Below are 25298 nucleotides of genomic sequence, written 5' to 3'. Positions count from 1 at the left end.
TTAAAACAATGTAAGCTAGATATTGATCCACACCTTTTTAAAATAAGAATAAAAATTAAAAAATTGAAGCCATAATAAGCTATCATATAATCTAGTTACCAAACCTACCCATAATCAATAATCAATTACATTACAATCGGAGACAAAAAAAAAGGAGATAAGAGTCGGTGTGAGGATAAAGTCAATTTTAAACCGATAATATGCAAAAAGAATGTACACTTTTTCTCATTTTTCACATTCTCATAGATTCTTTTCCATTCTTCTCTCACAATTTACATATACATAATCATATCGCTCTCCATCATTTCACTTTCGGTCTCGCTCTTTTCTTTTTCGTCACACATGGGAAACCTGAATCTATCTCCTGAACCAAGTTTGGACTTTAGACCAATTTTTATTCCAAAAACAATCACTATGTTTCTTGAAGAAGTATCGAAAATCGGTAGCTTAAGGGAGAAGTCACTACAAGTTGATCATTTTGTCCATCGGTTAGAATGCGAAACAAGATTAATAGAAGCATTTAAACATGAACTCCCTCTATCCATGCTTCTTATCAACGATGGTTTGTTTATTAATTATATACTTTTTATATTATATATACTTCTTAATTATCAAGTTGATCATTGGTTTTGTTGTACGTTATTTATTAATATTACTATTATAATCTAGAGACGGGTTTGTTATTATATTATCTTGTAAAATGTAAATGATGTTCATTGGGTATATATATGTAGTTTACTACAATGATCATGATCGACAAGGTACTTAATTTTCTTTTTGGATGATATGTAGGCTAGCTTTCATGTGTAACTTTTTCCTCTTTTTTTTTTCTTCTTTTTCTAGCAATTGCTGCTTTGAAAGAGGAATCAATGGTGTTAAAGAAGTCATCATATGTTGAACCGGTACTTGAAGAATTTATGCCAATTAAAAAATGTTTTGATAATGATGATGATATAAAAATTGAAGCCAATATTGGAAATCATCATAATGACATTAATGGTGATAAGAAGAATTGGTTGAGCTCTACTCATCTTTGGAATACTAATGAGAACCACGATCACAAAGCAAATTCATTCACACAAACGATTAAAAAGGTAAAATGACAAGTTAATTATATGGTACGTTTAGAATATTAGATATATATGATTGATAAATGTGTATGGATTTACTTATTGTTTGATTTGGTTGTAGCGAAATGAGAAAGAAGATCCGAGTAATAGAGCAATTTTCAACCATGAAATCACTAGTCAAATGAGGGGAAGTGGTCTATTTGGTGAAGTAAATGGGAAAGGTAGATTGATTCCATTTTCTCCACCAAATGTTCAACCAAAAAATATACAAATTAGAGCCAGCATTGTGCATGCACCATTAAAACAGCAGACATCTAGGAAACAAAGGAGATCATGGTCAACCGAGTTGCATAGACGATTTGTCGATGCCTTGCAACGACTTGGAGGTTCACAAGGTTAGCCCTTAATTGATCATGTCTACTTTCATTATCAATCTTTTATTACATAGTATGTATAGCTAGTAATTAAGATTTTGTTAGTATTTTTTTTTTTCTTTTTTTTAACAGTCAGTCGAGGAAAGATAATTATATATGTTGTGCATTTTGATCAACATTTTTGGCATGCCATTAGATATAGTGCACTTTATGATTTTCTATTGCCACTATAAAATATGAATCAATGAATCCTTCAACTTGATCAAGATTCAAAATCAAGAATTAATTATTCATACAATTTTTTAAAATTTTTTTTTGTAGTAGCCACCCCTAAGCAGATTCGAGAGCTTATGCAAGTAGATGGTCTTACCAATGACGAAGTGAAAAGTCATTTGCAAGTAAGTTTAATTTCTTGTTGCAACTTTTGTAAAACAGCTCATGTCAAAAGTTCTAAATTTATGTTTTCTTATTCATATATGTAATCACAGAAATACAGACTTCATACGCGGCGACATTCAACTTCAAATACAAGTGATCAAAATGTCGGATCCTCTAAATGTAGCAATTCTCAATCGGGTTCTCCTGATGGCCCCCTTCCGAATGGGAGTAGTAACATGGATGACGAAGACGATAAATCTGAGAACAATTGGTGGAATGGTAGCTAGTCATGTCTAACAAGTTTTTACAATTGAAAAAAATATATATGTGTTACTTAAACAGAAGTTACAAAATTTTGCAGGACTATAGTTTGATTCTAACTTACATTCTACATTCCTTGATTTAAATATAAATTATATTGCCATGTTTATGAAATATTGGTCCAATATGGCTTCATTTAGAATGTATAAGATAAGAAAGCATGGCCATTGAAGAATGAATTATTAATGAATATTGGTCCTCTAAAAATCTAGAATCATGAATCATTATTTTGTTTGAATGGACTTGGCTTTACTCATTTGTTTAATATGTGCTTTAGTAGGTAGGAGGAGGTCTGGATACTTTGACAAGTCAAGCATGCGATGATCAAAATAAGAGCAAATATCATATTTATTCATATCTTTCTTTTTTTAAATCCCTTCAATATCATATAAATCCCCTAAATATTATATATGCATAAGGTGTCATAGGTTGACTAGTGATTATGTTTACGCTTTACATTTTAACTGAAAATTCTCTTTTTGGAAAAGTAGGCAAGAAAATAATTCTTGTTTCATGCAGGAAAATTGTTTTACGCGTTTAAAAACCGTAAGAAAAAATAATCTTTTATATAAATAAAACAAGATTATGATGACATCAATACTTTTTTAAGAAAATCTTATTTGGCATCACTAGGCTTTTTCTTATTAATTATTTATTTTTTATCTAACTAATTTATGACATCATATTTGAATTTTAATTTTTAGTCTCTTCATTTAAAAGTTTTTAAAACTATCAAGCCTAATGTAAAATGTGCCTAATATATAATAACATTTTTTTAATGATGTAGTAAAAGTTGAATATTCTCTTTTTATTATAGCAACATTGATAACTTGCAACTAAAAATATAAACATTTTTACCTTACGGTTTTTTCTATTCTTCATTGTGATAATAATAGACATGTATTTACGAAACTTGTTTAGAATACCCAGGTTGAACCCGGGTTAATTAGCTAGTTCATACATAATAATAAGAGTTAATACAAATTAAGTAGGGCTCGTTTTTTTTAGTCGTTAGGTGCTGAATGTATAAATAATGTCTAAATTTATTAAGTAAAAAATAAATTGACGGTTATTTTTGTTTATTAAACACGAAAAGAACATGAAATTTGATTAAATGAATTAAGTTCTTAATTATTAAGTTTATTAAGTAAAAAGAGAACAATACCTATATAATATATATATATATATAATTAAATTTTTTTTTTTTTTTTGAAAGGTGAATTTCGCTTGAGAACTTCGTGTCGCGATACGACAGCGAGAGGTCTAACATACGTTGTCTTAACCGGGTCCGCGTTAGAGAACTCCCTCAAAGTAGAAATGTCTATTTCAAATACCCGATGGAGGAAAAACCCCTACTAATCCGTCCGAAGGCACGACGATCAGTAGAGGTAAACCCTGCCTCCTCAGACTTAAATCTGGGTATACCCAAGCCAAGTCTTTATAGAAAGACTTCCTATGTACTTTCCAAGTCTTGAACCCAAGACCTCCTGCTTGTAAGGCAGGTACTTAACCACTTGAGCTAACTAGGAAATACAATTAAATTATATATATAATTTATGTGTCAATAATTAAATGTATTAAATATATGTTTTTGGTATATATTTTTTAAAGCCTATCTATTATATTAATAAAGAAAGATTGTAATAACATAAGATTTTTTTAAAGTTGTCTTACCACACATCATTTTAATTTAATAATGATATCATCATACTTTTTTATTTAAAATTCAAAATATCATTTTTGAAATATGTATCATTAATATATATTTTTATTAAATGTTCACATTATTATGTAAGATTTTAATCACCTTATTTTTTTGTTATAATAGACCAAAAACTATGGTGTTTTTTTTCCAGATAATGTTTAATTTTTTGTTCTTTGCCAACCAAATGTTTTAATCGTGTGTCCACAACTACACAATTATTGTTTCCGTGTACTTTCGTTTTTTACATAATAACTTATCACAACTTTTCAACTTATTTAACGCTGTTATTATACATTTTAAAATGACAACATATTTTAAAGCTACCTGAGTATCATTCGGTTCATTTACAAAGCGTTTATCCGTTAACCCGAGTTGATTAGCTAGTTGTTATATAGACTTAACTCTCTCCCGATAAGTACTACTAGTATTAATTACAACATTGTTAAGGCCTACAATTCAGTTTATAATTTATATTGTTTTTGCCACCTACGGTGCTTTATTAAAGGTGCAAACTAAAGACAATGAGTTTAAATCTCACTTAAGATATTTGGTGTAATTAGTACTTGTAAATCTAATTATCAATAAACTTAGTTCTTATAAAAAAAAATTTTATTGAATTTTGGTGTCGATTTTATGTGTTGTCATTAACGTGTATAAAATGGTTATTTTTTACCATAAAATTTAAAAGATGCGTTTTTAATATAAAAAATACAATTCTTTTACTAAATATATGTATTTAGTTATATTCTACAGATATCCTATTAATTAGTTGAGACATGTTATCACAGACATAGATTGTAATTAGAATGCACAAAAGTTTGGTGCAAAAGCAATTAGTCTTTTTCCTTCACAAGAAGGTTCTTGGTAGAAACATGAAGATGACAATAATATATGAAAGGTGGGAATATTGAAAAGGGAAAGGGGGAAAATCTGTCAACTCAGACATTGCAAGATGTTTATGGAATGGAGTCAATGGACCATCAAATTGTGAAAATCAGAATGGTCAAACTTCCTAAAATCCTAACCATCCATTTAGTAAGTCATACTCGCATAATGTGGGATAACTAAAAAAATAGTTAGTCCTATAAATGGATTATGAAATCTATTTAATTAGCGTGTAATTGTTTTTTATTTGAAGTAATTACATGTTTGTTTTTTAATACTGTAACAATTATTCTTAATTCTATAAAAGTTCTCACTTATATCAGTAAGTATAATGATCTTACATGTTAATCTATATTACTTATTAAAGAAAATACTTCCCATATTGAAAGTTACATGGAGGGAAATGTCTAAAATGCTCTTTCATGTAATATTTTCATCTATCACCCTTAAGATAGGTAATATTTTTACTTAGCACTAAAATATTTTTACTTACACTACCCCTTAACATTAATGATTAAGTTATACTATCAATCCTTTATTTTTTAAAATATCCTCATTAATAATCTACATCAATCGACGCCTCATCTACCAAAAATTGTCGCATCTACCACCACATCGTCACCGTCACGACTATCGCCGCATTGCGCGGGTAACGTGCTAGTTTTAATTTAAAGAAAATTATTAGTAGCATATTCTTTTTCGTCTGTATAAATTTCTGCTAGATAGACAATTATTATTGTTAGTATTATTATTTATTTAATAATATATGGCCGTGCAAACTTCTACCGATAGAAAAACACCTACAATAAAGAAATACTATGATGGACTTGATGTGGAGACTCCAGACCATATATTTGTGTCATGTTCTACGGCCCAAGGAGTTTGGGATGCTATTTCAGATTGATGTAGGCTACCCAGAATTTACTTATTTGGAGTACTAAGATATATTTCGCACACCTGAATTTTTGCATGGGTCATCGAAATGAAAAAAGATCATTTATACTATTTTATGCTCAACTGTGTGGATATTATGAAAGACTAGAAATAACAAGATCTTTAACCATAAAGCTGTAAACATGACAAGCATCATAGACGAAGTCAAAGTTATGAGTTTTCTGTGGATAAAACATAGAGGAAGGGTGGAAAAACTTCAACCTCAATGTGATATTGTAATTTTTGTTTCTGTCTTGGTGCTTTTTGATGTATATTGGAGCTTGTATTATTATTTATCTAGCAATTTGCTATAATGTTTTTCGTTGACCGTTAAAAAAAAAAAAAACAAATACTACGAGTATTAGTTAGTTACTATTATACAAAGTTGAATTTTATGCAATTGGAAAGAAAAAACAAACCCATTACTACAAACAACAAACAATAAAGTCATGAATAAGATTAATATTCTTTTTTCTTTCTTTCTTAGCACGCAATATACGCAATAAATATTGCAAAAAGAGAATGGTTCAAAGATTGAAAGAATGTACGATCTTGAATAGTTAAAATATTCCATAGAGACATACTTTTGAGGATGTACAGCACAATCTTCTTTTTCTTGTAATATAGGGGTGTTTGGCATAACTTATATTTTTTACTTATACTTATAAAATATAATTGGCTTTTAACTTTTTTTTTAATAATTTTATAAGCTCTTATTTAGTGTTTAGATTAGCTTTAAGTTTTTGAAAGGAAAAAGAAAAGAAAATAAGAATAAAAGCTAAAAAACTTTGATTTCTATCTTATCAAAAAGTGACTTATAAAAAGCTAAAAAACATAAGCTCAAAAGCTTAAACAAACACTTAAAATGACTTTTTACCCTCAATATAAGCAAAAAAAACTAAAAACTCCTTAAAAAAAGCTAGGCCAAACACCCCCATAGTATACAACTAGAAGTAAACACCCGCGCGTTGCCACAGAGGTTTTATAGTAACATCGCGGATAAGTATTCATTAAGCTTAAACGTAGTTGTGTATTCCACATGTTTGCCGCAGATTATATTACACACCTTGCAGCGAGACTCAAGTAGATTAATTTTTTAAATAACAATGTTTTGGTACAAATTTGATAAAGTCACTAACAAACATTAATTTGACACTGTAACAATATTGGCAAACTAGCTAATGATTAGTTTAAAGTAAAATAAATATCACACCAAACACAGGTTAGGTATAAATGAAAGTTGTTTAATGAAAACATAAGAACCTAATATATAAATTTTAAGGGTTAAAACGTAAAAAAGCAAAAAGTTAAAGATAGTTATACTTCATGTATTATATTCTTGTATAAAACATGTTATTAACGGGCAAAAATGTAAAAGATAAAAATTTTAGAGGATTAAAAGGTATAGAGGTAAAAGTTTATAGGTAAAAATGTAAAAGATTAAAACTTTAGAGGTTAAAAGATAAATAAGTGAACATGGAAAAAATTGTACAAGATTAAAAGTTTAGGGGATTAAAAAATAAAGAGATAAAAGTTAGATGCATATATGGTTGTATGTTATGTATAAAAAGTTGTAAAAAATAACTTGGTATCTTCAATGAAGAAAAACCTATTATTTATTTGTTTTACTTTAATATTTATTTTATTTTATCTAAGAACTATATATATATATATATATATATTATATATAGTGAAAAGTTATTTTGAGAAACCCTTTTTTTTGTGAGAACCTTTGAGAACTTTTCAAATCAAGCTCAACCGATGATTATTTTTTACATGAAAATTGTTTTATGATTGTTTTCTGAATAACTTATGTGTAATTTTGAAGTTTATAATTGTGTGGAGGCATGGATTATCATCCGTTATACAATTATGTGGAGATTTGGATTCTTGATCACATGTGCACGAATATGCAATATTCGTGCACATGTGATCAAGAATCCAAATCTCCACATAATTGTATAACGGATGATAATCCATGCCTCCACACAATTATAAACTTCAAAATTACACATAAGTTATTCAGAAAACAATCATAAAACAATTTTCATGTAAAAAATAATCATCGGTTGAGCTTGATTTGAAAAGTTTTCAATAATTCTCGCAAAAAAAATTCTCAAAATAACTTTACCATACATATATATATATATATATATAATGCAGAGCCTGTGAATTCAAAGTAAAAACAAACAGGACTTTCAAATAAGATGTTAAAAATCTCAACGGTCAACAAAATGTTTGAAAACTGATTATGTGTGTTTTTGTTTATTCCTTCTTACCAAACCACTAAAATCCCATTTAAAAACACAATATTCTAGGTGTGTTTGTATGACAATATGTTCCTTTTTCCAAACAAATCGAATCTTTTAGACAAAGATGTTATGAATTGGGGTCAATCTCATTGCTTGTTTGGTTCCCGTTTATGTAATTTTAGTAAAATATTCGGAATCTGACAATACAATACATTTTTTTTAGTAAAATATTCGAAACCTGATATAATACATGTTTGAAATGGTTTAATAGCTAGTTTAAAACAAGTTATATAACTTCTTTATATTTCTTAACGAGATATGTTATCCGGACGTTGCCCCGAGAGACATTATATTTATTGTGTTCCGTATTATGTAAAAATTATTACATGCTTTTAGAAACATTATATAACTTAAAAGCTGAGATGATATTGATTTTTTAATAAGTAAGCAATTATAAATTAGAAAAAATCGACAGTATAATTTTATAACAGATTTATATATTATATAAATTCTAAAAGATAATAAGTATGAAAGTAGAATATTTAAAACAAAAATACAAAATAATAATACAAACATAGTTAAAGCTAATTTCCCAAATCATTGAAAATAGAAAGTAAAACAAAAATAATCCATAATAATAAAACATCAACCGAAATAACATTGAAACTAATAAGTATTGTAAACAAATTTTTCGGAGATGGTTAGGTGTATATATTCAAAATATACACCCTACTGTTATTTGTATATGTAATAGTTCATTTGTAATAAGATGAAATAAACTTAAAAATGTTATAAACTTAAAAAATAATAATATGCACTTATAATAAGTAAGTGATCTTTGTAAACAAATTGGAAGCAATTTAAAAGATCAAAACATAATTTGTCAAGCCCAAATTGAAAATATAAGATGGGTCCAAAAGAAAATGAAGTTGGCCCATTAAGAAAATGAAAACGGGTCCAAAGAAATAAAATGGCCGTTGCAAACAAATTTTTTCAGAGATGGTTAGGTGTATATATATATTCAAAATATACACCCTACTGTTATGTGTATATATACTATGTAATAGTTCGTTTGTAATAAGATGAAATAATCTTAAAAATATTACAAACTTAAAAAATAATAATATGTAATTAAATTAAGTGATCTTTTGTAAACAAAATAGAAGTAATTTAAAATATCAAAACATAATTTGTTAAGCCTAAAATTAAGAATATAAGATGGACAAAAAAAAATAAAGTGTCTCATTAAGAAAATGAAAACGGGTCAAAGAAATAAAATAAGACTTTACTATTCTTTGCACGAATTTTCATACTTTTAATTTTAAAATATATATTAATAGCTCGTTTTAGCAAAAACTTGTAAAGGCCAATAACAAGTCATACTTGGATCAAGTGCTTAATATCTTTGTTTCAAAGATTCAATTATTACTCCTTAAGTAAGTACTGAAAGCAACATCTTTATTTTAGGAAGGATATTGTTACATCTCAACTTTCCCATACATCTTTGTTGACGAATTTAAGAGACATAACCTGTGAAATATGTTATTAGGCCAATGAGAGGAGTTCGGGCTTGGTCCTAATGGGCTAAGCTGCAGGGCTGTCTTAATCATTTTGGGCCTAATGCAAACTTGTAAAACGAGGCCTTATCAATGAAACTTTTACATAATATATTCACTTAAACAGTTAAACATTCTTTTACTAGCTTATTTGCTTACGACTTACGTTAAATGTAAAAAACTAAAAAAATGAGACTTAAGATAAAAAAAATAATAATAAAAAAATTTCAAGCTTTTAAAAAATCATCAAGCTGCAATTATAAAGGTTAAAACTTGTAATATTAATTTCATTAATATCTGTTTGTTAAGCACAATTGTTTTTAAATATATAAAATCAAATTTGTTAATACAAAGAACTCTTAAAAGTATTTGATGCTATCAAGTGACTTTGCTTAGCAAGTCAAATACAAATGGAAATATATCAAAAATCAGATTAAATTTAACCTTTTTTAAATGGGAACGATCTCATCACTAATTTTTGGCGATACACCACTAACTGTGCTTTACAGTGTTGTACTGTACAACACAATAATGCATATTTAGTGGTGTATCGCAAAAAACTGGTGGTGTACAGATCACCTCCTTTTTAAATAGCTCGCTAACTTAAAATAAAATTAAAAAAAAAAATTACAACACCATGAGGGTTTTGCCTTAGTGGTATAGATCCCAATATAAAATATGCATGTTTTGCTAAGCTGAATGACTTTTCTAAAAAATGGTTACGAATTCAACAGCTAAACATTGTATGAATTGTATGAATTTGTACCTTTGAGAAGAGTTATTTATTTTAATTCTAAAAGATTACTAGGTTTGGATTTCTCTACTGAGTTAGCTAGAAATTCCCTAAAATGTATGAAACGATCCCAAAAGAACCGGGTCTTGCGCCTCCTGGCCAGTTATGGACCCCCAGTTTCATATTACATTTTCATCAGCCCGTGAATCTCAAGAACTGGGCCTTCAAAAGGACTCCTTTAGAAATTTATGCCATCGGTACATGGACTATATGGGTTAGGAAGAAATGGCTTAGGTGATTGAAGCTATATTAGTGATTGTGTAACTATACATTCATCATAATGATATATTGTTTTAGTTGTATCGTTTACATGGCTAAAACCAACAACAACATCAACAAGACCCAGTCCCTGCATAGATAAGCGGGGGTATGGGGGAGATGAGATGTATAGAGTTTTTCCTCTACCCAAAGGTAGAGAGACTGCTTCTATAAGGACGTCCGGCCAAAATGAGTCAAACGTAGGAGAGTGTTCAACTTTTAGCATAATGTATTTGTCTTAATTAAAACCTTATGGAGTTCAAGGTTGAATATATCTGTCTCATTACAAAAGAAATGGCACTTTTAGATAGCATATCTCCTGTAAGCACTGAGTCCACTGCCTACCAGAGAGCATATATATTGCACCTCCACTTACATAAAGTTTATTCAGGTTCAGCATCTTCACTCTTGTGGGGTTGACATGTTTCATATTCATTGCATCGATCTTTTTATAATTAGCAATTTTATAAGTCTATATATGTTAGCACATGCTAAAACTTTTGTAAAAAATGTTACTTGTTTAATACTTCAATTGCATCCTTGTCACCTTCTTGTTCAAATAACTGAATTAGCTAGTGCCGTATAAAACAATGAAGTAGTGGATCGATCAGGTGGCTTTTAGTGGAGCCTATCTGGAATCCAAACCGTGGAATCTATAACGTATGTTGCTTGAATGGAAGGATCACTCGTGGTTGAAACGTTAACTTTCACATAGATATATGAATATATATAGAAACTAGTAATGGTGCTGTTTGCTAATGATGAAAGCTAGTTTTTGAGCAAAAAATGTACACAAATAATATTGTGAATTTGCTCGATCTTAAAAATGTTGTTTTAAGTTGCTTATAAATTAGCAATACTTTAATTAGTTTCACTCTTTTAAATAATTAAGGGTGTGCTTATGACTTTTTTGCAATTACGCCTTTGTTTAATGAAAAAGAGGATAGGATGGTGATCTCATTAGTTAATTTATCTTGTCTAGATGATGGAGCTAAAAGTATGTTTTGTTTAGTTACAGACATCACAAAAATGGCCATTAGGTTGAGAACACCACTGTAATGGCGATGCCACTCTAGTCGCCCGTCCAATGAACATGCCTTGACCTTCTCATTCTTATGTTTTTTTGGCTTATAAATAGCCACTAAGAATCTTAACAAGAACCTTAACTTTCTCAAAGCCGTCGATTTTCATTTGAACTAAAATGCATCAGATTAACTCCGTAGTCGTTTTATTAGTTTCATGTTCATTTCTCTTAGCGAATGGCCAGCTTAACTACTATTATTATTATTCATCATGTCCTAACTTACCCATGATTGTTCAATATGGTGTTTGGGCAGCTATGAAAAACGACACCAGAATAGCTGCGTCACTTCTTCGTCTGCATTTCCATGATTGTTTTGTTAACGTAAGTATTTGTCATTATGGATATAAGTATAATCTTGTTTAGTGAAAAATACTGTTTTTAATGGTTGATTTTTTTGGTTCCAGGGTTGTGACGCTTCTATTCTTCTGGATGATACCAAAACCTTCAAGGGAGAGCAGAATGCAGGCCCAAACAGCAATTCGGTTCGTGGATTTGAAGTTATTGACAATATTAAAGCTGATGTGGAGAGGGCTTGCCCGTTAACTGTTTCTTGTGTGGACATATTGACTCTTGCAGCTAGAGAAGCCGTCGTTCTGGTACTAGAGTAGAAGTTGAAACTTTTGCTACATTTTTTGTTACATGGTCTGGAAATCTGGAATCCATAGAGATTAAAAATGGACAAATGGGTGGGTTGGATAATGAGTAACTTTTGTATTCATTAAGAAGGGGCGGGTTGGGTTGACACAAAAAAACTTTGTTCTTTCTATATCTATATATGATTCGTATGTTAGGTATGATAACAAAAATCATCTTATATAATCATGATGTTATGTCTTTAAACGCGATATTGCTACCTTCTGTCAAGATCCTAGTCAACTTTCACACCTATTCAAGGGATTAAAAATTTTAATCTTCTATGTACAGTCAGGAGGGCCAAGCTGGCTTGTTGCACTTGGCAGGCGAGACGGGCTGACAGCAAATCTGAAAGCAGCAAACACGAACCTGCCAACACCCTTTGAGCCTTTAGCAAACATCACGGCTAAGTTTGCAGCAGTAGGGCTTGATTTGAAGGATGTCGTGGTTCTTTCTGGTGCACACACTATCGGGTTGGCTCAATGTTTCACATTTAAACACAGACTGTATAACTTCAAAGGAACGGGCCAACCTGACCCAAACCTTGACTCATCTTTAGCCTCTAACTTGAAAGCCTCATGTCCTAATGTTGACAAATCAAACACGAACCTTAATTCACTAGACGTAGTGACTACATACAAATTTGACAATGCATATTATAAGAACTTGGTAAACAATGCTGGATTACTTGAATCCGATCAAACCTTGATGAGTGATCCACAAACTGCTTCTATGGTCAAGTCTTATAGCATGGACCCGTATCTTTTTAACATGGATTTTGCAGCATCAATGGTGAAGCTCGGTAATATAGGGGTGATCACAGGGCAAGATGGTGAAATTAGGAAGAAATGTGGTAAGGTGAATCGTTAAGTTATCTGGCTGTGATGATGTTAAAATTTAGATGCTTAAGAATTAATAAGAATACGGTAAACATAGCCTCCCTGGCTATGATAAATTTACTTAAACATGTATACAATTGTTATCCTCCGATATTTATGCATATTTTAAGAAAAACTGTTACATTATCCAGACAAATTAAACATAGCCTTATCATTTTCCCAAGAATAATTGTTTAACTTTGACAATTTGTTATTTGAATCATTTGGATGTTGCTCCAAGAGTCTATACGGTTCTTGAAGGTAAGCATCGTTCGTTAATTAACAAAAATCAGTACAAATGTGTAAAAATAATATTAGTAAATTTATTATTCATGTAGGACTATGATTTAATATATGGTAATGTTATAAGACTAGAAGTAGGAAACCGTTTAGCTAGGAGTGCAAGACAAGCTAAACCGGTTTATAGAAAGTCTAGGAAAGTTTCCATATTGTAATTAGACTAGGATGTTCCCCCTCCTCTATAAAAGGAGGAGGGGGGAGGCTGATTGTAGACACCCCAATCATTCTAATGTAAGCCGAAAATCACTTGATTAATAAACAAAGCTAGTTTTCGGGGAACTTCTTCTTCTTGGTTTTCTTTGTAGTTTAATTTGCTTTAAGGTTTGTTGGTTTTATTTCCAACAAAATGTTTAAAACTACCCATTGGAGATCTAATGTTTTTTTATTCTGCATGTAAACTGCTAAAATACGTGTAATGCGATACAAAATAGTAGAAATGGAATTCATGCGTTAATCTTAGACAATTTGTAAGTTAATAGTTTAGAGATATTTATATTCCTTTACAAAGATTATTCGCCCCCTAAAAATAGAAAGTGTTACACAATAATTACATACGAAAGTACAAAATTGCCCTTAATAAACACCCCTTATGGAAAGGCGTATTAAAGATTATCAAATTTACCCTTAATAAATTAATTTACACTCTAAATTCTTATCTTGTTAATTTACATTTCTAAGTCCTTATCTATAAATTATTTTCACTGTTATCTTTACATCAACTTACATCACTCGACACCAATTGTCGATGTCATCACCACCCGTCACCAACACCACTAAATTGTCGTCGCCGATACCGCCGCCGCATTGCGCGAGTATCATGCTCGTGTATTATTGTCGAAAGTATATTGTGGCCTAAAAGCTTTACTAAGCTATGAGAAACCATAAAATTGATTGTAATACATATATTGTTATCTTCGAATGTGTTTGATTATTTGTTTTCATTTTTTTTTTGTTGTCTTATTTAGCATTTTCCCATATAATCGTTTCCTAACGATTATCTTATGCTTCTAAGTTCTACGAGTATTAAATTGTGCCAAAACCCCACTACAAATAAAAGTCACGGCGTTTCATATGAAACCTTTTTACTATGCTACAAAAGTAAGCATATTGAAATAATATATATCTTGATTGGCCATTTGTGTAACATTTACATTTTAATGTCATAAAAACTTAAGTAAAGCACATTAATTAGCAACTACTTGCATTTTATAATAATAATAATAATAATAATAATAATAATAGGGATTTGCTAATAACTTGTGAATATCATAAGATATAACATACGTTGTATTAATCGGGTCGCACTAGAGAGATCACTCGCCAAATAAATCCTCAACTTAAACCCGTCGATAAGAAATTTAATCCTGTAGAGGAAAACTTACCATACCCATAATAAGGGCTTCATTTAACATTGGTTTTGGTTTCATTTAACATTGGTTTTAGAGGAAAACTTATCCATACAAATTCTTGATATTTATCCTAATAAAAATGATATCTATATCTATCTATATCTATCTATATTTATAATTTATAAACTATTATAAAGAGAGTTAGATTTAAGACTTTTTTATAATATTTCTAAATTACTTTTAACCCTAAAATAAGTAACATACATTCACTTCACACCATTTCTTTGTCTCTTTTTTTTCATACTATCACTTTCCAGTGTGACAATGTCCATCATCACCGACACTCCGATCATTTTCTTCCATATCCAACGTGCGGGCACCCATCTAGTAAGCTATAGAATAAATACATGTTTATATGTTATAGTACATTGTGAATTTGTAATAGCAACTTGTTTACATTTTTGCACAAAAATCCCGATGTTAATGATGTACTCTTTAATATATATCCATGTACTATTCAAAAAAATAAAAATAAAGTTATATCAATGTGTTTATGTGAATACATTTGAAGTTTTTTATTACCATGTAAGATTTTTTTTTATGCTACATACATATTAGTTACTCACTTACTCATATACTGAGGTAAAAATTGAACAAATATTATGTGTAATGATATATATTTGGAAACTCATTATTAATGATGACACATATTTTAAAAGGAAAATTACCATGCTGTAAAGCGTACTAATTACTCGTATAAGTTTATTTGATACATAAAAAATGAGTTTTTCTCCAAAATAGTATAATTGGAAATTTTATTTATCAAATCTGTATGTTTTTAAAAATATTTACCATTTTGGTTTAAAATTTAATTTAACATTATATAGTATTATGGTATTACATCATTATACATTAAATTTTTACAAACAAATATTTTTTTATAACCTTCCCCAATCATCTTACATTATATTTTATTATATGAAATTGATTAAAACTTTGAAATTTAAAATTACTGAAAATAACTAATGAGTAAACTCTCTAAATAATCTTTTTCACAAATTATTATTTTTATATTATCTTTTTATAACCTTCGTCAATCATCTTACATTAAAATTTTCTTATATTTTTTTATAACTAATAAGTAAATTCTTTAAATATCTTTTTTAGAATTTGATTTGTTACCGAAATATGACTTTGTAGTTATATTTTAGACGTTGAATCATAAAAGATAAACTTTGCATAAGATCTTGAGGGTTACACATGCCGACCCATTCAGCCAATTTTAATTTTAAATGGTTTTTTAAAAATTAAAATTTTGTAGCGGTATTTGAAAGTCGGATGATTATGGTAGTATTCTTGAATCCGATTACTAGATTATTCATTTCATTTTAACCAAAAGTCCATATTATTGTTTTCATTTTAACCAAAAGTGTAAGTGTTACTCGTATATATATATATATATATATATTTGTAAATATGTAATTCTGATAACGTTTTTGAATCCCATTACAAAATTATTCAGTTCATTCTGACCAAAAGTTTCAATTGGTTTTTTTTTCCAAAATACATAAAAAAAAACTGACAGTCATTACATGCGTATAAGTTGTAAGAAAACTAATTAATGTTATTGTTATTTTTATAAAAGTTGCATAACAACACTATAGCGGGTAAAGTAATGTTAAATTAGTTTTAAACTTAATAAAAAAAAATTGTTCACTTAAGTTCCAACCTAAAATGGTAAATATTTTAAAACTATACTAATTTGGTAAATACTTGTTTCCACTAGTTTGGAAAAAAAAAACTCCATAAAAAACTGTCCATCATTTTTTTATAGATAAACGAGCATGTTCCATAATTAATATTCCCTTTTTCGTTAATTGTGTAAGATTTAAACGCCTCTTCATTATATCGAGATTAATTTCTTTTCTTTGAATATAGGACTCATATTTTTGACATTATATGTGTATTCCTTTTTTAAAGGGATTCATATCTCAACCAAGCTTTTTTTGTATCTAGACCACACATACTATTTGCAGCGATAGTCGCTGCAAATAGTGCAGGCCCCCTGTCTGTAATGGTAAATCTGGCAAAAAATAACGGGATCCTTGTCAGTAATCGCTGCAAATAGTTGGATATGGACAAAAACACTACTATTTGCAGCGATAATCGCTGCAAATAGTCTGGTTTAATTACTAAAAAAGTGATCGGGATACCAGCCGCCTTTTTTAATTAACAGTATATGTGGAGGGTCAGAGTGTTTGACTTTTATATTGGGATTTTGAAAAGAATAAACTGAAAAAGTATAAAGAAACAATACAAAAGAAGACAAACTGAACTTTGGTTGAAAAATGACACAGTACAAAGTACAAATTTGAGAAACGATAAAAGAGGATCAAAGAATTTTACAAGGTAGTCAAGGGAGGTAATTTGTCATGCATTGTCAATATAAAGGGGCCAATGTATAACTTAATATTGAATTGTGGTTGTACTAACCACAGAAGCCAAGGTACATACTCACTTTGTCTTTCTTCTTTTCACTCGAAAAGATTCTCTTACAAGTTGCAAATGCTTCACAAATTAGCAATCATAACTAGGGTTTAAAGTTAATTGAATCCAACAAGTACATATAATTCGTTTAGCTTAATGAATAATTCATGAATAAATGTACATACAACTTTGTTCATACAATCATACTCATTGTTCATAAAAGCAATTAGCCTCTTAATGTTAGTTTGAAACGAACAAACAATAAAAACATATAATTAGAACTTAAAACATTAAGAAATTCTAATTTACGAAATATATCATATTAAAAATCAGTTACTTAAGTAGTTTAATAAAGAAAATCGATAGTTCATTATCGAAGTAATACGAGTAGTTTTTATGAGGGAAATGCCTAAAGAGGTACAATTAATACTATCTTTCACAATATCAGGACAATGTTAACTATACGATAGTAAAAGAGTCTTTAATCAAGCTAAACAAGTAAAGGATAATTAATCAATTTGACACTTACCAATAAACTAAAACATGATTGAGATGTTTTTAAAACGACATGTGTCGTAATCCTTGATCGATACGTGTTCTTTTAATTAATTTATTTTATTAAATTAATATTTTTAATTGTATATAGATTCAATTTCATTATTAGACTTAGAATTAAACTTTAACTCTTAACTTATTAATACAAAAGACATTATAACATTATTTGATTGATCGTTTTATCATTAATAAATTGTCTCTTTTTCATTCTCAAATTTTCAACTCCAATTACTTATATTTACTTATAAAGAGTTATTAACACACTACAAATAATGTTGCATTTGTCCACAATTTTAAATTTTAATTAGTGTGAACAAATTAAAATTTTTGTCACGTTTTTATGTGTATAAAAATATGTAGAATTAAAGGTGTGTAGAAATTTTTTCACAATGTAACATGGACAAATGAGGTGTTACAAAATAATTATGAAAGTCCACACTAAAAGTGTGTATTTTTAATTTTGCACACTTTTTAATGTGGAGAAATTTCTACATATTTTTAATTATATATATTTTTACACACATAAAAGCGTGACAAAATTTTTAATTTGTTCACACTCACTAAAAGTGTGAACAAATGTAACATTATTTGTAGTGACATGAAGACTTCATAAATTTAAGTTTACGATCCAAAATCAAAAGGCTATTTGTCGTCATCCAATATGCTTACAAGTTCCGATTTTGATGTGATTATAAAAATTTAAGATGAATCCAAACTCTAATTAAACATATGTTATCTTTATCACTACTGTTTATTATAATTTAGATTCGATCATCGGCTTATTTTAACCACAATTTATTTCGTGCTCACAAAGCATGTAAGACACATATTTGAATTTCTTTATGATACAATATATATAGTTACCGTATATCGTATGAGTATTGAAACTGGTGAATGAATAAAACATGGTTCTAAGTGTTGTGGTTTATGATGATACCCTTTTAAACGAAATAAACCATATCCGTTCATTACCAACACACACGAGATAGTTTTGACGGTTTAACCGTAATCACAATTCATAACCCGCTATCATGTTGAGATACAGAGAAATTTATAAAAACTAATAACAATGTTTACATCGTGGTGTTCACTTAATTTCAAGCATTTAGTGAATAATAATCCGCGTGAAAAAGTTGTTCAGCATAATAGATAAAAGATGATGTATGTTTTCATACGGTTTATTATACAACTTTATAATTAATATAGAAATCGCCACATCAGCTTTTTTTTTTTTTGGAAAGGCAATTTTCATTCAACACCAACAAAAATTACAAATAAAGTTTTTGTAATATAACACGAGACGGGGTGCCCGCGCGATGCAGCGGTGATGGTGGTAACGACAAAGGTGTGGTTGCGGCAATTGTGGCGATGATGTGCGGCGGTAAGGGTTAATATGGTTATTTAAGGATTGGAGAATCTATGTTGTAGTTTATTTTATTAAGGGTATTATAGGTATATAGGTAAAGATGTTTAAATTAGTGAATAAATAAGAAGGGTAATATGGTCATTTCAGGTTCTTAATTACTTAAAGGGGAAGGACAGTTTGCTTTATATAGTAGTATAGATAATAATAATAATAATAATAATAATAATAATAATGATAAATAGATAAAAATAAAAAACAACAATGAATTTACACGACTTTAAAGCATCTCCAGTCATTCCACTCCTGGTTAAACTTAGAGGCTCGATTCGTTAGCCATAAGAAACCCAAAGCTTGAACATCTTGTACAATTTGTTGTGCCACATTAGCTAATTTGATTATTTTTTTCACGTAAAGTAATTGGAGGCATAGAATAAAGAACGAATTGCATTTTTGGTCCTTGTGGTATCACACATTTTGCAAGTTTGATACAAACATGTGTAAAGTCGCGAAACGCATCCATGTCATATCACACCTGTTGCATCCTTGGTCCAAAGGAGAATGCCATGAAGTGGATCCAGGTGAAGTATGAAGGAGTTATTCTCAACAAATCGGTACTTAAATGCATCTTTATGGTGTGTTGTCTTTGGGTGGTTAATCTTGAATTGGCGCATCAGAGATTGAACATTACTAATTATGATGTTATTAGTATTATTCAGAATCTGAGATACTGTTTCAACCAAAAAAGAAATAAAAAGAAATAAAAAATTAGGTAATATACAGGTTGTATGATGATGATGGATTGGTGTAAAGGGAATATATTTTATACTGCTGGTAATTTTTATTTTAGTAGTACCTAATAATTTTGTGTTCAAGATTTTCCAGGTATATGATTGATATAGATATGAGTGATGTAATATATATATAATATCTGTGTGTGTGTTTGATGATGATGAAGATGATGAGATATGTATTTTGTTATTGCGGAAATAGTCCTAGTTTATATGAAAAGACAGTATTACCCCTCACGTGAGGGGTACATGATGTATTTAATGGTAAAAATAGACGGAATGTTACTGTTGGATCAAAATTGCAACAGGTATAATATGACAGGGATGCGTTTCACGACTTTGCACATATTTGTATCAAACTTGTAAAAGGTGTGATAATACAGGGACCAAAAATGCAATTCGTTCTAGAATAAAAGATGATGGAGCAGCGTTCCTTTTCCTGCAAGAGCAAGAGGTCAGATGGACTGCCAACAATACATAGATTCCCCTTACTCTCCAGTCTTCCCCAAGATTCGGTAACATACAAATCTTCACCATTCTCCTTTTGACCTTTTCTTTTCCTTGAGAAAACATTAAACAGATGCAACTATTATAAACAAATTTTTCAACGGAAAAACATTGTTTAAATCCATATACAGTATTACTCAAAAGCATGTGGACTATTTCGATTGTTACGAATCTGTTGTTTTTTTTAACCCCCAACAAAATATTACTCCATTAACACGCTACCGAGACAATTGGCAAAAAAATACATTAAACATACATACAAAACACGCCAATAAAATCCCGGTTACAATATAATAAATCTACACCAAGCAAACTAGAAACACCTTTTCTTCATCTTAAGTGTGCGTATTGGATATTTGGCTTCAATATAAGATACTCCATTCCAATAAGAAAGGTTTAAAGACCTTGAATTTATTTATTCAAAGTGAAAACAATTGAGTCAAAAAAGTCAAGATCAAATTTATTTTTGATTGATTTCTTGTACCATTCCCTTTATCATGGTCAGTTTCAAAAGTATATAAATGAAACTTTTATTCAAACATCATGTGATTATGACTTATGAACAAAAGAAGGACATAAAAGTATCAAATAAGTCTCTATGTTTCTTCACTCCTCAATCATGATTTAACTTTTGTAGACTCCCAAAATACATTCATTTTTTTTTCTTTTAAATGCTATTCATTCATATAATAATGTCCCATAAAATGTCCTTTAGATGCCCCACTTCACTTCACCACATTTCATGGCCCTCTCTCATTTGATCCTTTACCTTGACCCCCACCCAAAATCCACACCTTCAATGTGAACTCTCCCTTGCAATTTCAGTTGCACAATTTTTCTATATTCATTCAAACCTTCTATTTTGGGAGTTCTTACTCACACAAATGTGAAGATTTCTTCAAATCACACTTTTTGCTAATAAAGTTTGCTCCACATTTCCTCTTCTTATTGAGAAAATTTACCCATTTAAAAACCCCTTCCAGGTTTCTTGATAGAACATAAATTCTTTTCTTTTTTGGAAATTTATACACACATTTCATGTGAAAGATTCTTCAAAACTCATTTCCTGTTTCTTGGTTCAGCTTAAAACTACTCTTCCTTTTGGGAATTTTAACACCCACACACTTACAAGCACTCAATGTGAAAGATTCTTGAAAAACCATTTCTTTTAGATGCCACTCATTGTGAAATTTTTGCATTTGGCTTCTTGAAAACCCAATTTGTGTTTCTTAATTCACCTCATAATTATCACATTTTTTACCGGGAATTTCACACCCATTGTCACATTTCTAATTTTGGTGTCTCTTAATCACACCAGCTTTCATTCTATTTCTAAAAAAACCCATTTTATATTTCCTAATTTTAGCCTAATCACCATCTCATTTTCAAGTTTTTGAACTTGGGTTGTTTTAAAATTATCTTATAAACATTCTTAGCAAACCAAGTTCACATTTTTAATTATCACTTGACAAAAAATTCTCATTACACAAATTTTGCAATTATATAACAATGTCATCAACGCCGGAAATGGACCCAACACAACAACCACCGCCATTCCCGCCGGTAATCCAAGAACAAGCTTACAGCCAACATTCGGGTCATGGGTCAGTTGGACCCGTAATAGGAGTACTAGCTGTAATCATGGTATTGGGTGCGGTTGCTATAATGATAGGCAGGCTATGTTCGGGCCGCCGAATAATGGGCCACATGCAATATGATTTTGAAGGATGGGTTGAGACTAAATGTTCCACTTGTATTGATGGAAGATTGGGCCCACCGGCACCAAGGGCTGTACCGGTGGTGGTGGTGGTGGAGAGAAGTGGAAGCAATGTTAGTGAAGTTGGTGTGGTGGCTGATCCGCCAGATAGTCTGGCAGATGATGGGCCGCCACACACGGAAGAAGTGTTACATGAACAAGAAGAAAAACAACCACATGAACAACAACAAAATTTACATGAGAATTGAGGTGTTTGGGTTTTGGTTTGGTTTGGTTCGGATCATACAAATGTCATACATTATTATTATTATTGTCTGATTTTTTAATGGAATTTTGTATGCGATTTATTTGAGTAAAGACCAATTCGATGTTAAGTTTTTCATTTAGTGCTAAAAACTTTATAATTTTGAACGAATATCTATAAAAGGAAATAACTAAAGTTGTGTGTGTTGTATGTAAGAAAATGTATTCAACCAATTAAAACCAGACAAGTGACACCTTTATATGATTGTCACATATCTTTTCTTACATACAATAAACATTGTTTAAAGTTGTTTACATACAATACACAAAACTTTAGTTATTTCTTACTATGGACATTCGTTCAAAAGTTGTTAAATTATTACAGGATACTTATCCCGAACTTTATTTATGTTACTCATGTTATACTTTGGAAATACCAGCAGAATCTTATTTGATAGGGATAGTTTCCAACTTTTTACATGTCCAACTTGGGTCTTTTTTTTTTCTTTTCAGAAACGTGAGAAATTCTTGTAAGTATTAGACTAAAAGTCAAAAAGGTAACTTCCTATATGGCTACATGTATGTTCATCGAATCTTATGATTATAAAATAGTTTTACGGGTTGGTATTAGTAAGTTGTTACATGTATAAAAATTACTCTAATATTTATAAATACATTAAAAAAACCCTTTTGAATTTTTATATAACAAAATATAAATTTTAATATACCTAAATAAATTATACTAACAGCCAAAACTATCATTAATGACGAGTTGTCATTAACAAATTCTTAAAAAATAAAAATCAAAAAATTACTAATTCCATCTGGGCTAAGATGTATGCAATTCAATCTCTACTAAAAGTAGAGACTAGAGAGACGATTTTGAGAAGACATGTGGCTATTTTACAAAAAAATGAGGATCTATGTTAAAGAAAAGAGGTTTTTACATTCAACTCAACTCATTTTTGACTTACTATTATTATCAGTTATTTCAAAATACATGCAGTTAGATGAACATACATTTGGACATATTAGATATTTTTTGTAATATATTGCTGGACACCTTAATTCTATTTTATTTAACTCGTCCATATTTAAATTTAAACAGCAAATATTAAATTGTAAATTTTTGTTATGCCACTAGATAGTTTCAAGGGTTTTTTTTTTTTTTTATTTAAATTATCAATGAATTTGATTCAAAAAAGTTATGTATCAACGTAAGTATTATAAACGGCACTTAATTTTATTGTCCAGCTAAATACCATATTTGACCCACTAGTAACATTTGGCCCAGCCCAAAACAAGTAGCGGTAAATCGGTTATCAAATTGCCAGATATGCATGATTTAGTAGAAGTTTTCTTGGATATATTTAGTTAATTTTGTTTAATCAAAATTCCAATAACATTAAATTTTGACTTCTATAAATATGTCAAGTTACAATTTTGCTCTCAACTTTGAGCCTTCTAAACTCGCAGAAATCTCACAAAATTCCAAAGAAAAACATCTCATCTTGTGATGTTTCTGTTACACAATAGAATATTTAATCACATAAATTGTCTATTGATACTAAAATTAACACAAAGGCTTTATGACTTTATCGGAATTAATTCATTGACCTCTTAATGTCTTCTGTTTATTTTCCTTTTATCACCTGACAATAAAAGCCATACCACGAAAACTCACAAAGAGTATTCAAAGTACACTTTAGATCATAGAAGAAATTAAGAAAAAGCAATTCGATATATGAAATTAGAGTTTTACCTCTTTAGAAGAAAAAAATGATAGACATATATAGCATTTGAGGTGATTTTTCATTCTATCACATAAACGGGTTCTTATTTCTAATAAAACACTCCAAAACCATATAGTATATAATATCCTTAACAAAACATTAAACAAAACATAAAAGGATATTATATATTATATAAAATAATTTCTTTATTTATAAATAAAAGATTAATAACTTTAAATAAGCATTTTGTGACCTATTTTTAATTAAAAATAATGTAAATTATTTATGATATCATAATTAAAATAAAGACCTTTTAAGTAAAATTATATACTTGTTACATTACATTTTTTCTAAAAATATTTTTAAAAGACAATTGTTTTTTATTTATTATAGCCATACATTGTGTGGTATAATATTTACGTTGTAGATGACTAATAGATGTTGTAGATTTATCAATAAGTCCATGAGTTGGTTGAAAAAGAAAACATATATCATTAGAGCCGTCTAAAAAAATTAATAGTAAGTTACATAATATTTACCATAATATATATATACTAGATTATTGTCCCGCGTAATACGCGAGAGACATATTAATGATATATTATGATATAAATCATCTATTACATTTACAATCAAAGTTAAAATATAAACTAATATTACAAATGTCTCTGTATAGTAAAAAACATAAAGTTTTATTGTATTAGATGATAGTTCGAAACTCAATATAACTAATGATTAAGAATATATTGAACATATATTTGGCTTATCCTTAAGCTATATAACTATATTAGGTTCACTTTTCACAATTTTGTCACGTAGTTTAATGCTTATGTGAATACATACAAATTTTATTGGAGTATAATATATATATATATATATATATATAGGGGAGGGAATATGAGGTTATTAAGCACCTAAGTTGGGTGAAAAACCTCTCACATACCTTTTTTAAACCATACAAATCATGGGGGGCAAACATTTATTCAAAATATTAAAATATTGGTATATGAAAGGTTTTTCACTCAAGTTGGGTACATAACAACTCCATACCCACTCTTCTCTCTCTCTCTCTCTATATATATATATATATATATATATTAAACAAATTATCATAAGGAAAAGTTAACAAAATT

The 25298-nt window shown here is 29.4% G+C and overlaps 3 protein-coding genes across 4 annotated transcripts; all 3 read left to right on the top strand.

The window, feature by feature from the left end:
* The first annotated feature begins 266 nt into the window (after nt 1-266).
* On the top strand, nt 267-2202 carry LOC122590615 (transcription factor HHO5-like). Of its 2 annotated transcripts, none has more exons than XM_043762802.1 (5): nt 267-562; nt 844-1094; nt 1192-1465; nt 1769-1842; nt 1933-2202. In XM_043762802.1, exons 1-5 carry the CDS (start codon nt 343-345, stop codon nt 2107-2109), a joined length of 996 nt encoding a protein of 331 aa, XP_043618737.1. In that variant the 5' UTR covers nt 267-342; the 3' UTR covers nt 2110-2202. The 2 variants fall into 2 exon arrangements, with proteins under 2 accessions (XP_043618737.1, XP_043618736.1); XM_043762801.1 differs by having other exon boundaries at nt 269-562; nt 1766-1842.
* Nucleotides 2203-11726: 9524 nt separating this feature from the next.
* Nucleotides 11727-13112, top strand: LOC122591868 (peroxidase 10). The gene is made up of 3 exons (XM_043764097.1): nt 11727-11930; nt 12014-12205; nt 12534-13112. Exons 1-3 carry the CDS (start codon nt 11727-11729, stop codon nt 13110-13112), a joined length of 975 nt encoding a protein of 324 aa, XP_043620032.1.
* Nucleotides 13113-21981: 8869 nt separating this feature from the next.
* On the top strand, nt 21982-22437 carry LOC122591867. Its single transcript, XM_043764096.1, has one exon. The coding sequence runs from the start codon at nt 21982-21984 to the stop codon at nt 22435-22437; it is 456 nt and encodes a 151-aa protein (XP_043620031.1).
* Nucleotides 22438-25298: the final 2861 nt, after the last annotated feature.

This window comes from Erigeron canadensis, chromosome 3 (assembly GCF_010389155.1).
Source record: "Erigeron canadensis isolate Cc75 chromosome 3, C_canadensis_v1, whole genome shotgun sequence".
In the NCBI taxonomy this organism is placed as follows: Eukaryota; Viridiplantae; Streptophyta; class Magnoliopsida; order Asterales; family Asteraceae; genus Erigeron; species Erigeron canadensis.
The sequence above is the reverse complement of the archived record's forward strand: the minus strand, read 5'-3'. Positions and strand labels throughout refer to the sequence as shown.

Coding starts and splice junctions, on each gene's coding strand:
- LOC122590615 (XM_043762801.1), top strand. CDS start 343: ATGGGAAACCTGAATCTATCTCCTGAACCAAGTTTGGACTTTAGACCA. Junction 563..843: donor CATGCTTCTTATCAACGATG/GTTTGTTTATTA, acceptor TTCTTTTTCTAG/CAATTGCTGCTTTGAAAGAG. Junction 1,466..1,765: donor ACGACTTGGAGGTTCACAAG/GTTAGCCCTTAA, acceptor TTTTTTTTGTAG/TAGCCACCCCTAAGCAGATT.
- LOC122591868 (XM_043764097.1), top strand. CDS start 11,727: ATGCATCAGATTAACTCCGTAGTCGTTTTATTAGTTTCATGTTCATTT. Junction 11,931..12,013: donor TCCATGATTGTTTTGTTAAC/GTAAGTATTTGT, acceptor TTTTGGTTCCAG/GGTTGTGACGCTTCTATTCT. Junction 12,206..12,533: donor CTAGAGAAGCCGTCGTTCTG/GTACTAGAGTAG, acceptor TTCTATGTACAG/TCAGGAGGGCCAAGCTGGCT.
- LOC122591867 (XM_043764096.1), top strand. CDS start 21,982: ATGTCATCAACGCCGGAAATGGACCCAACACAACAACCACCGCCATTC.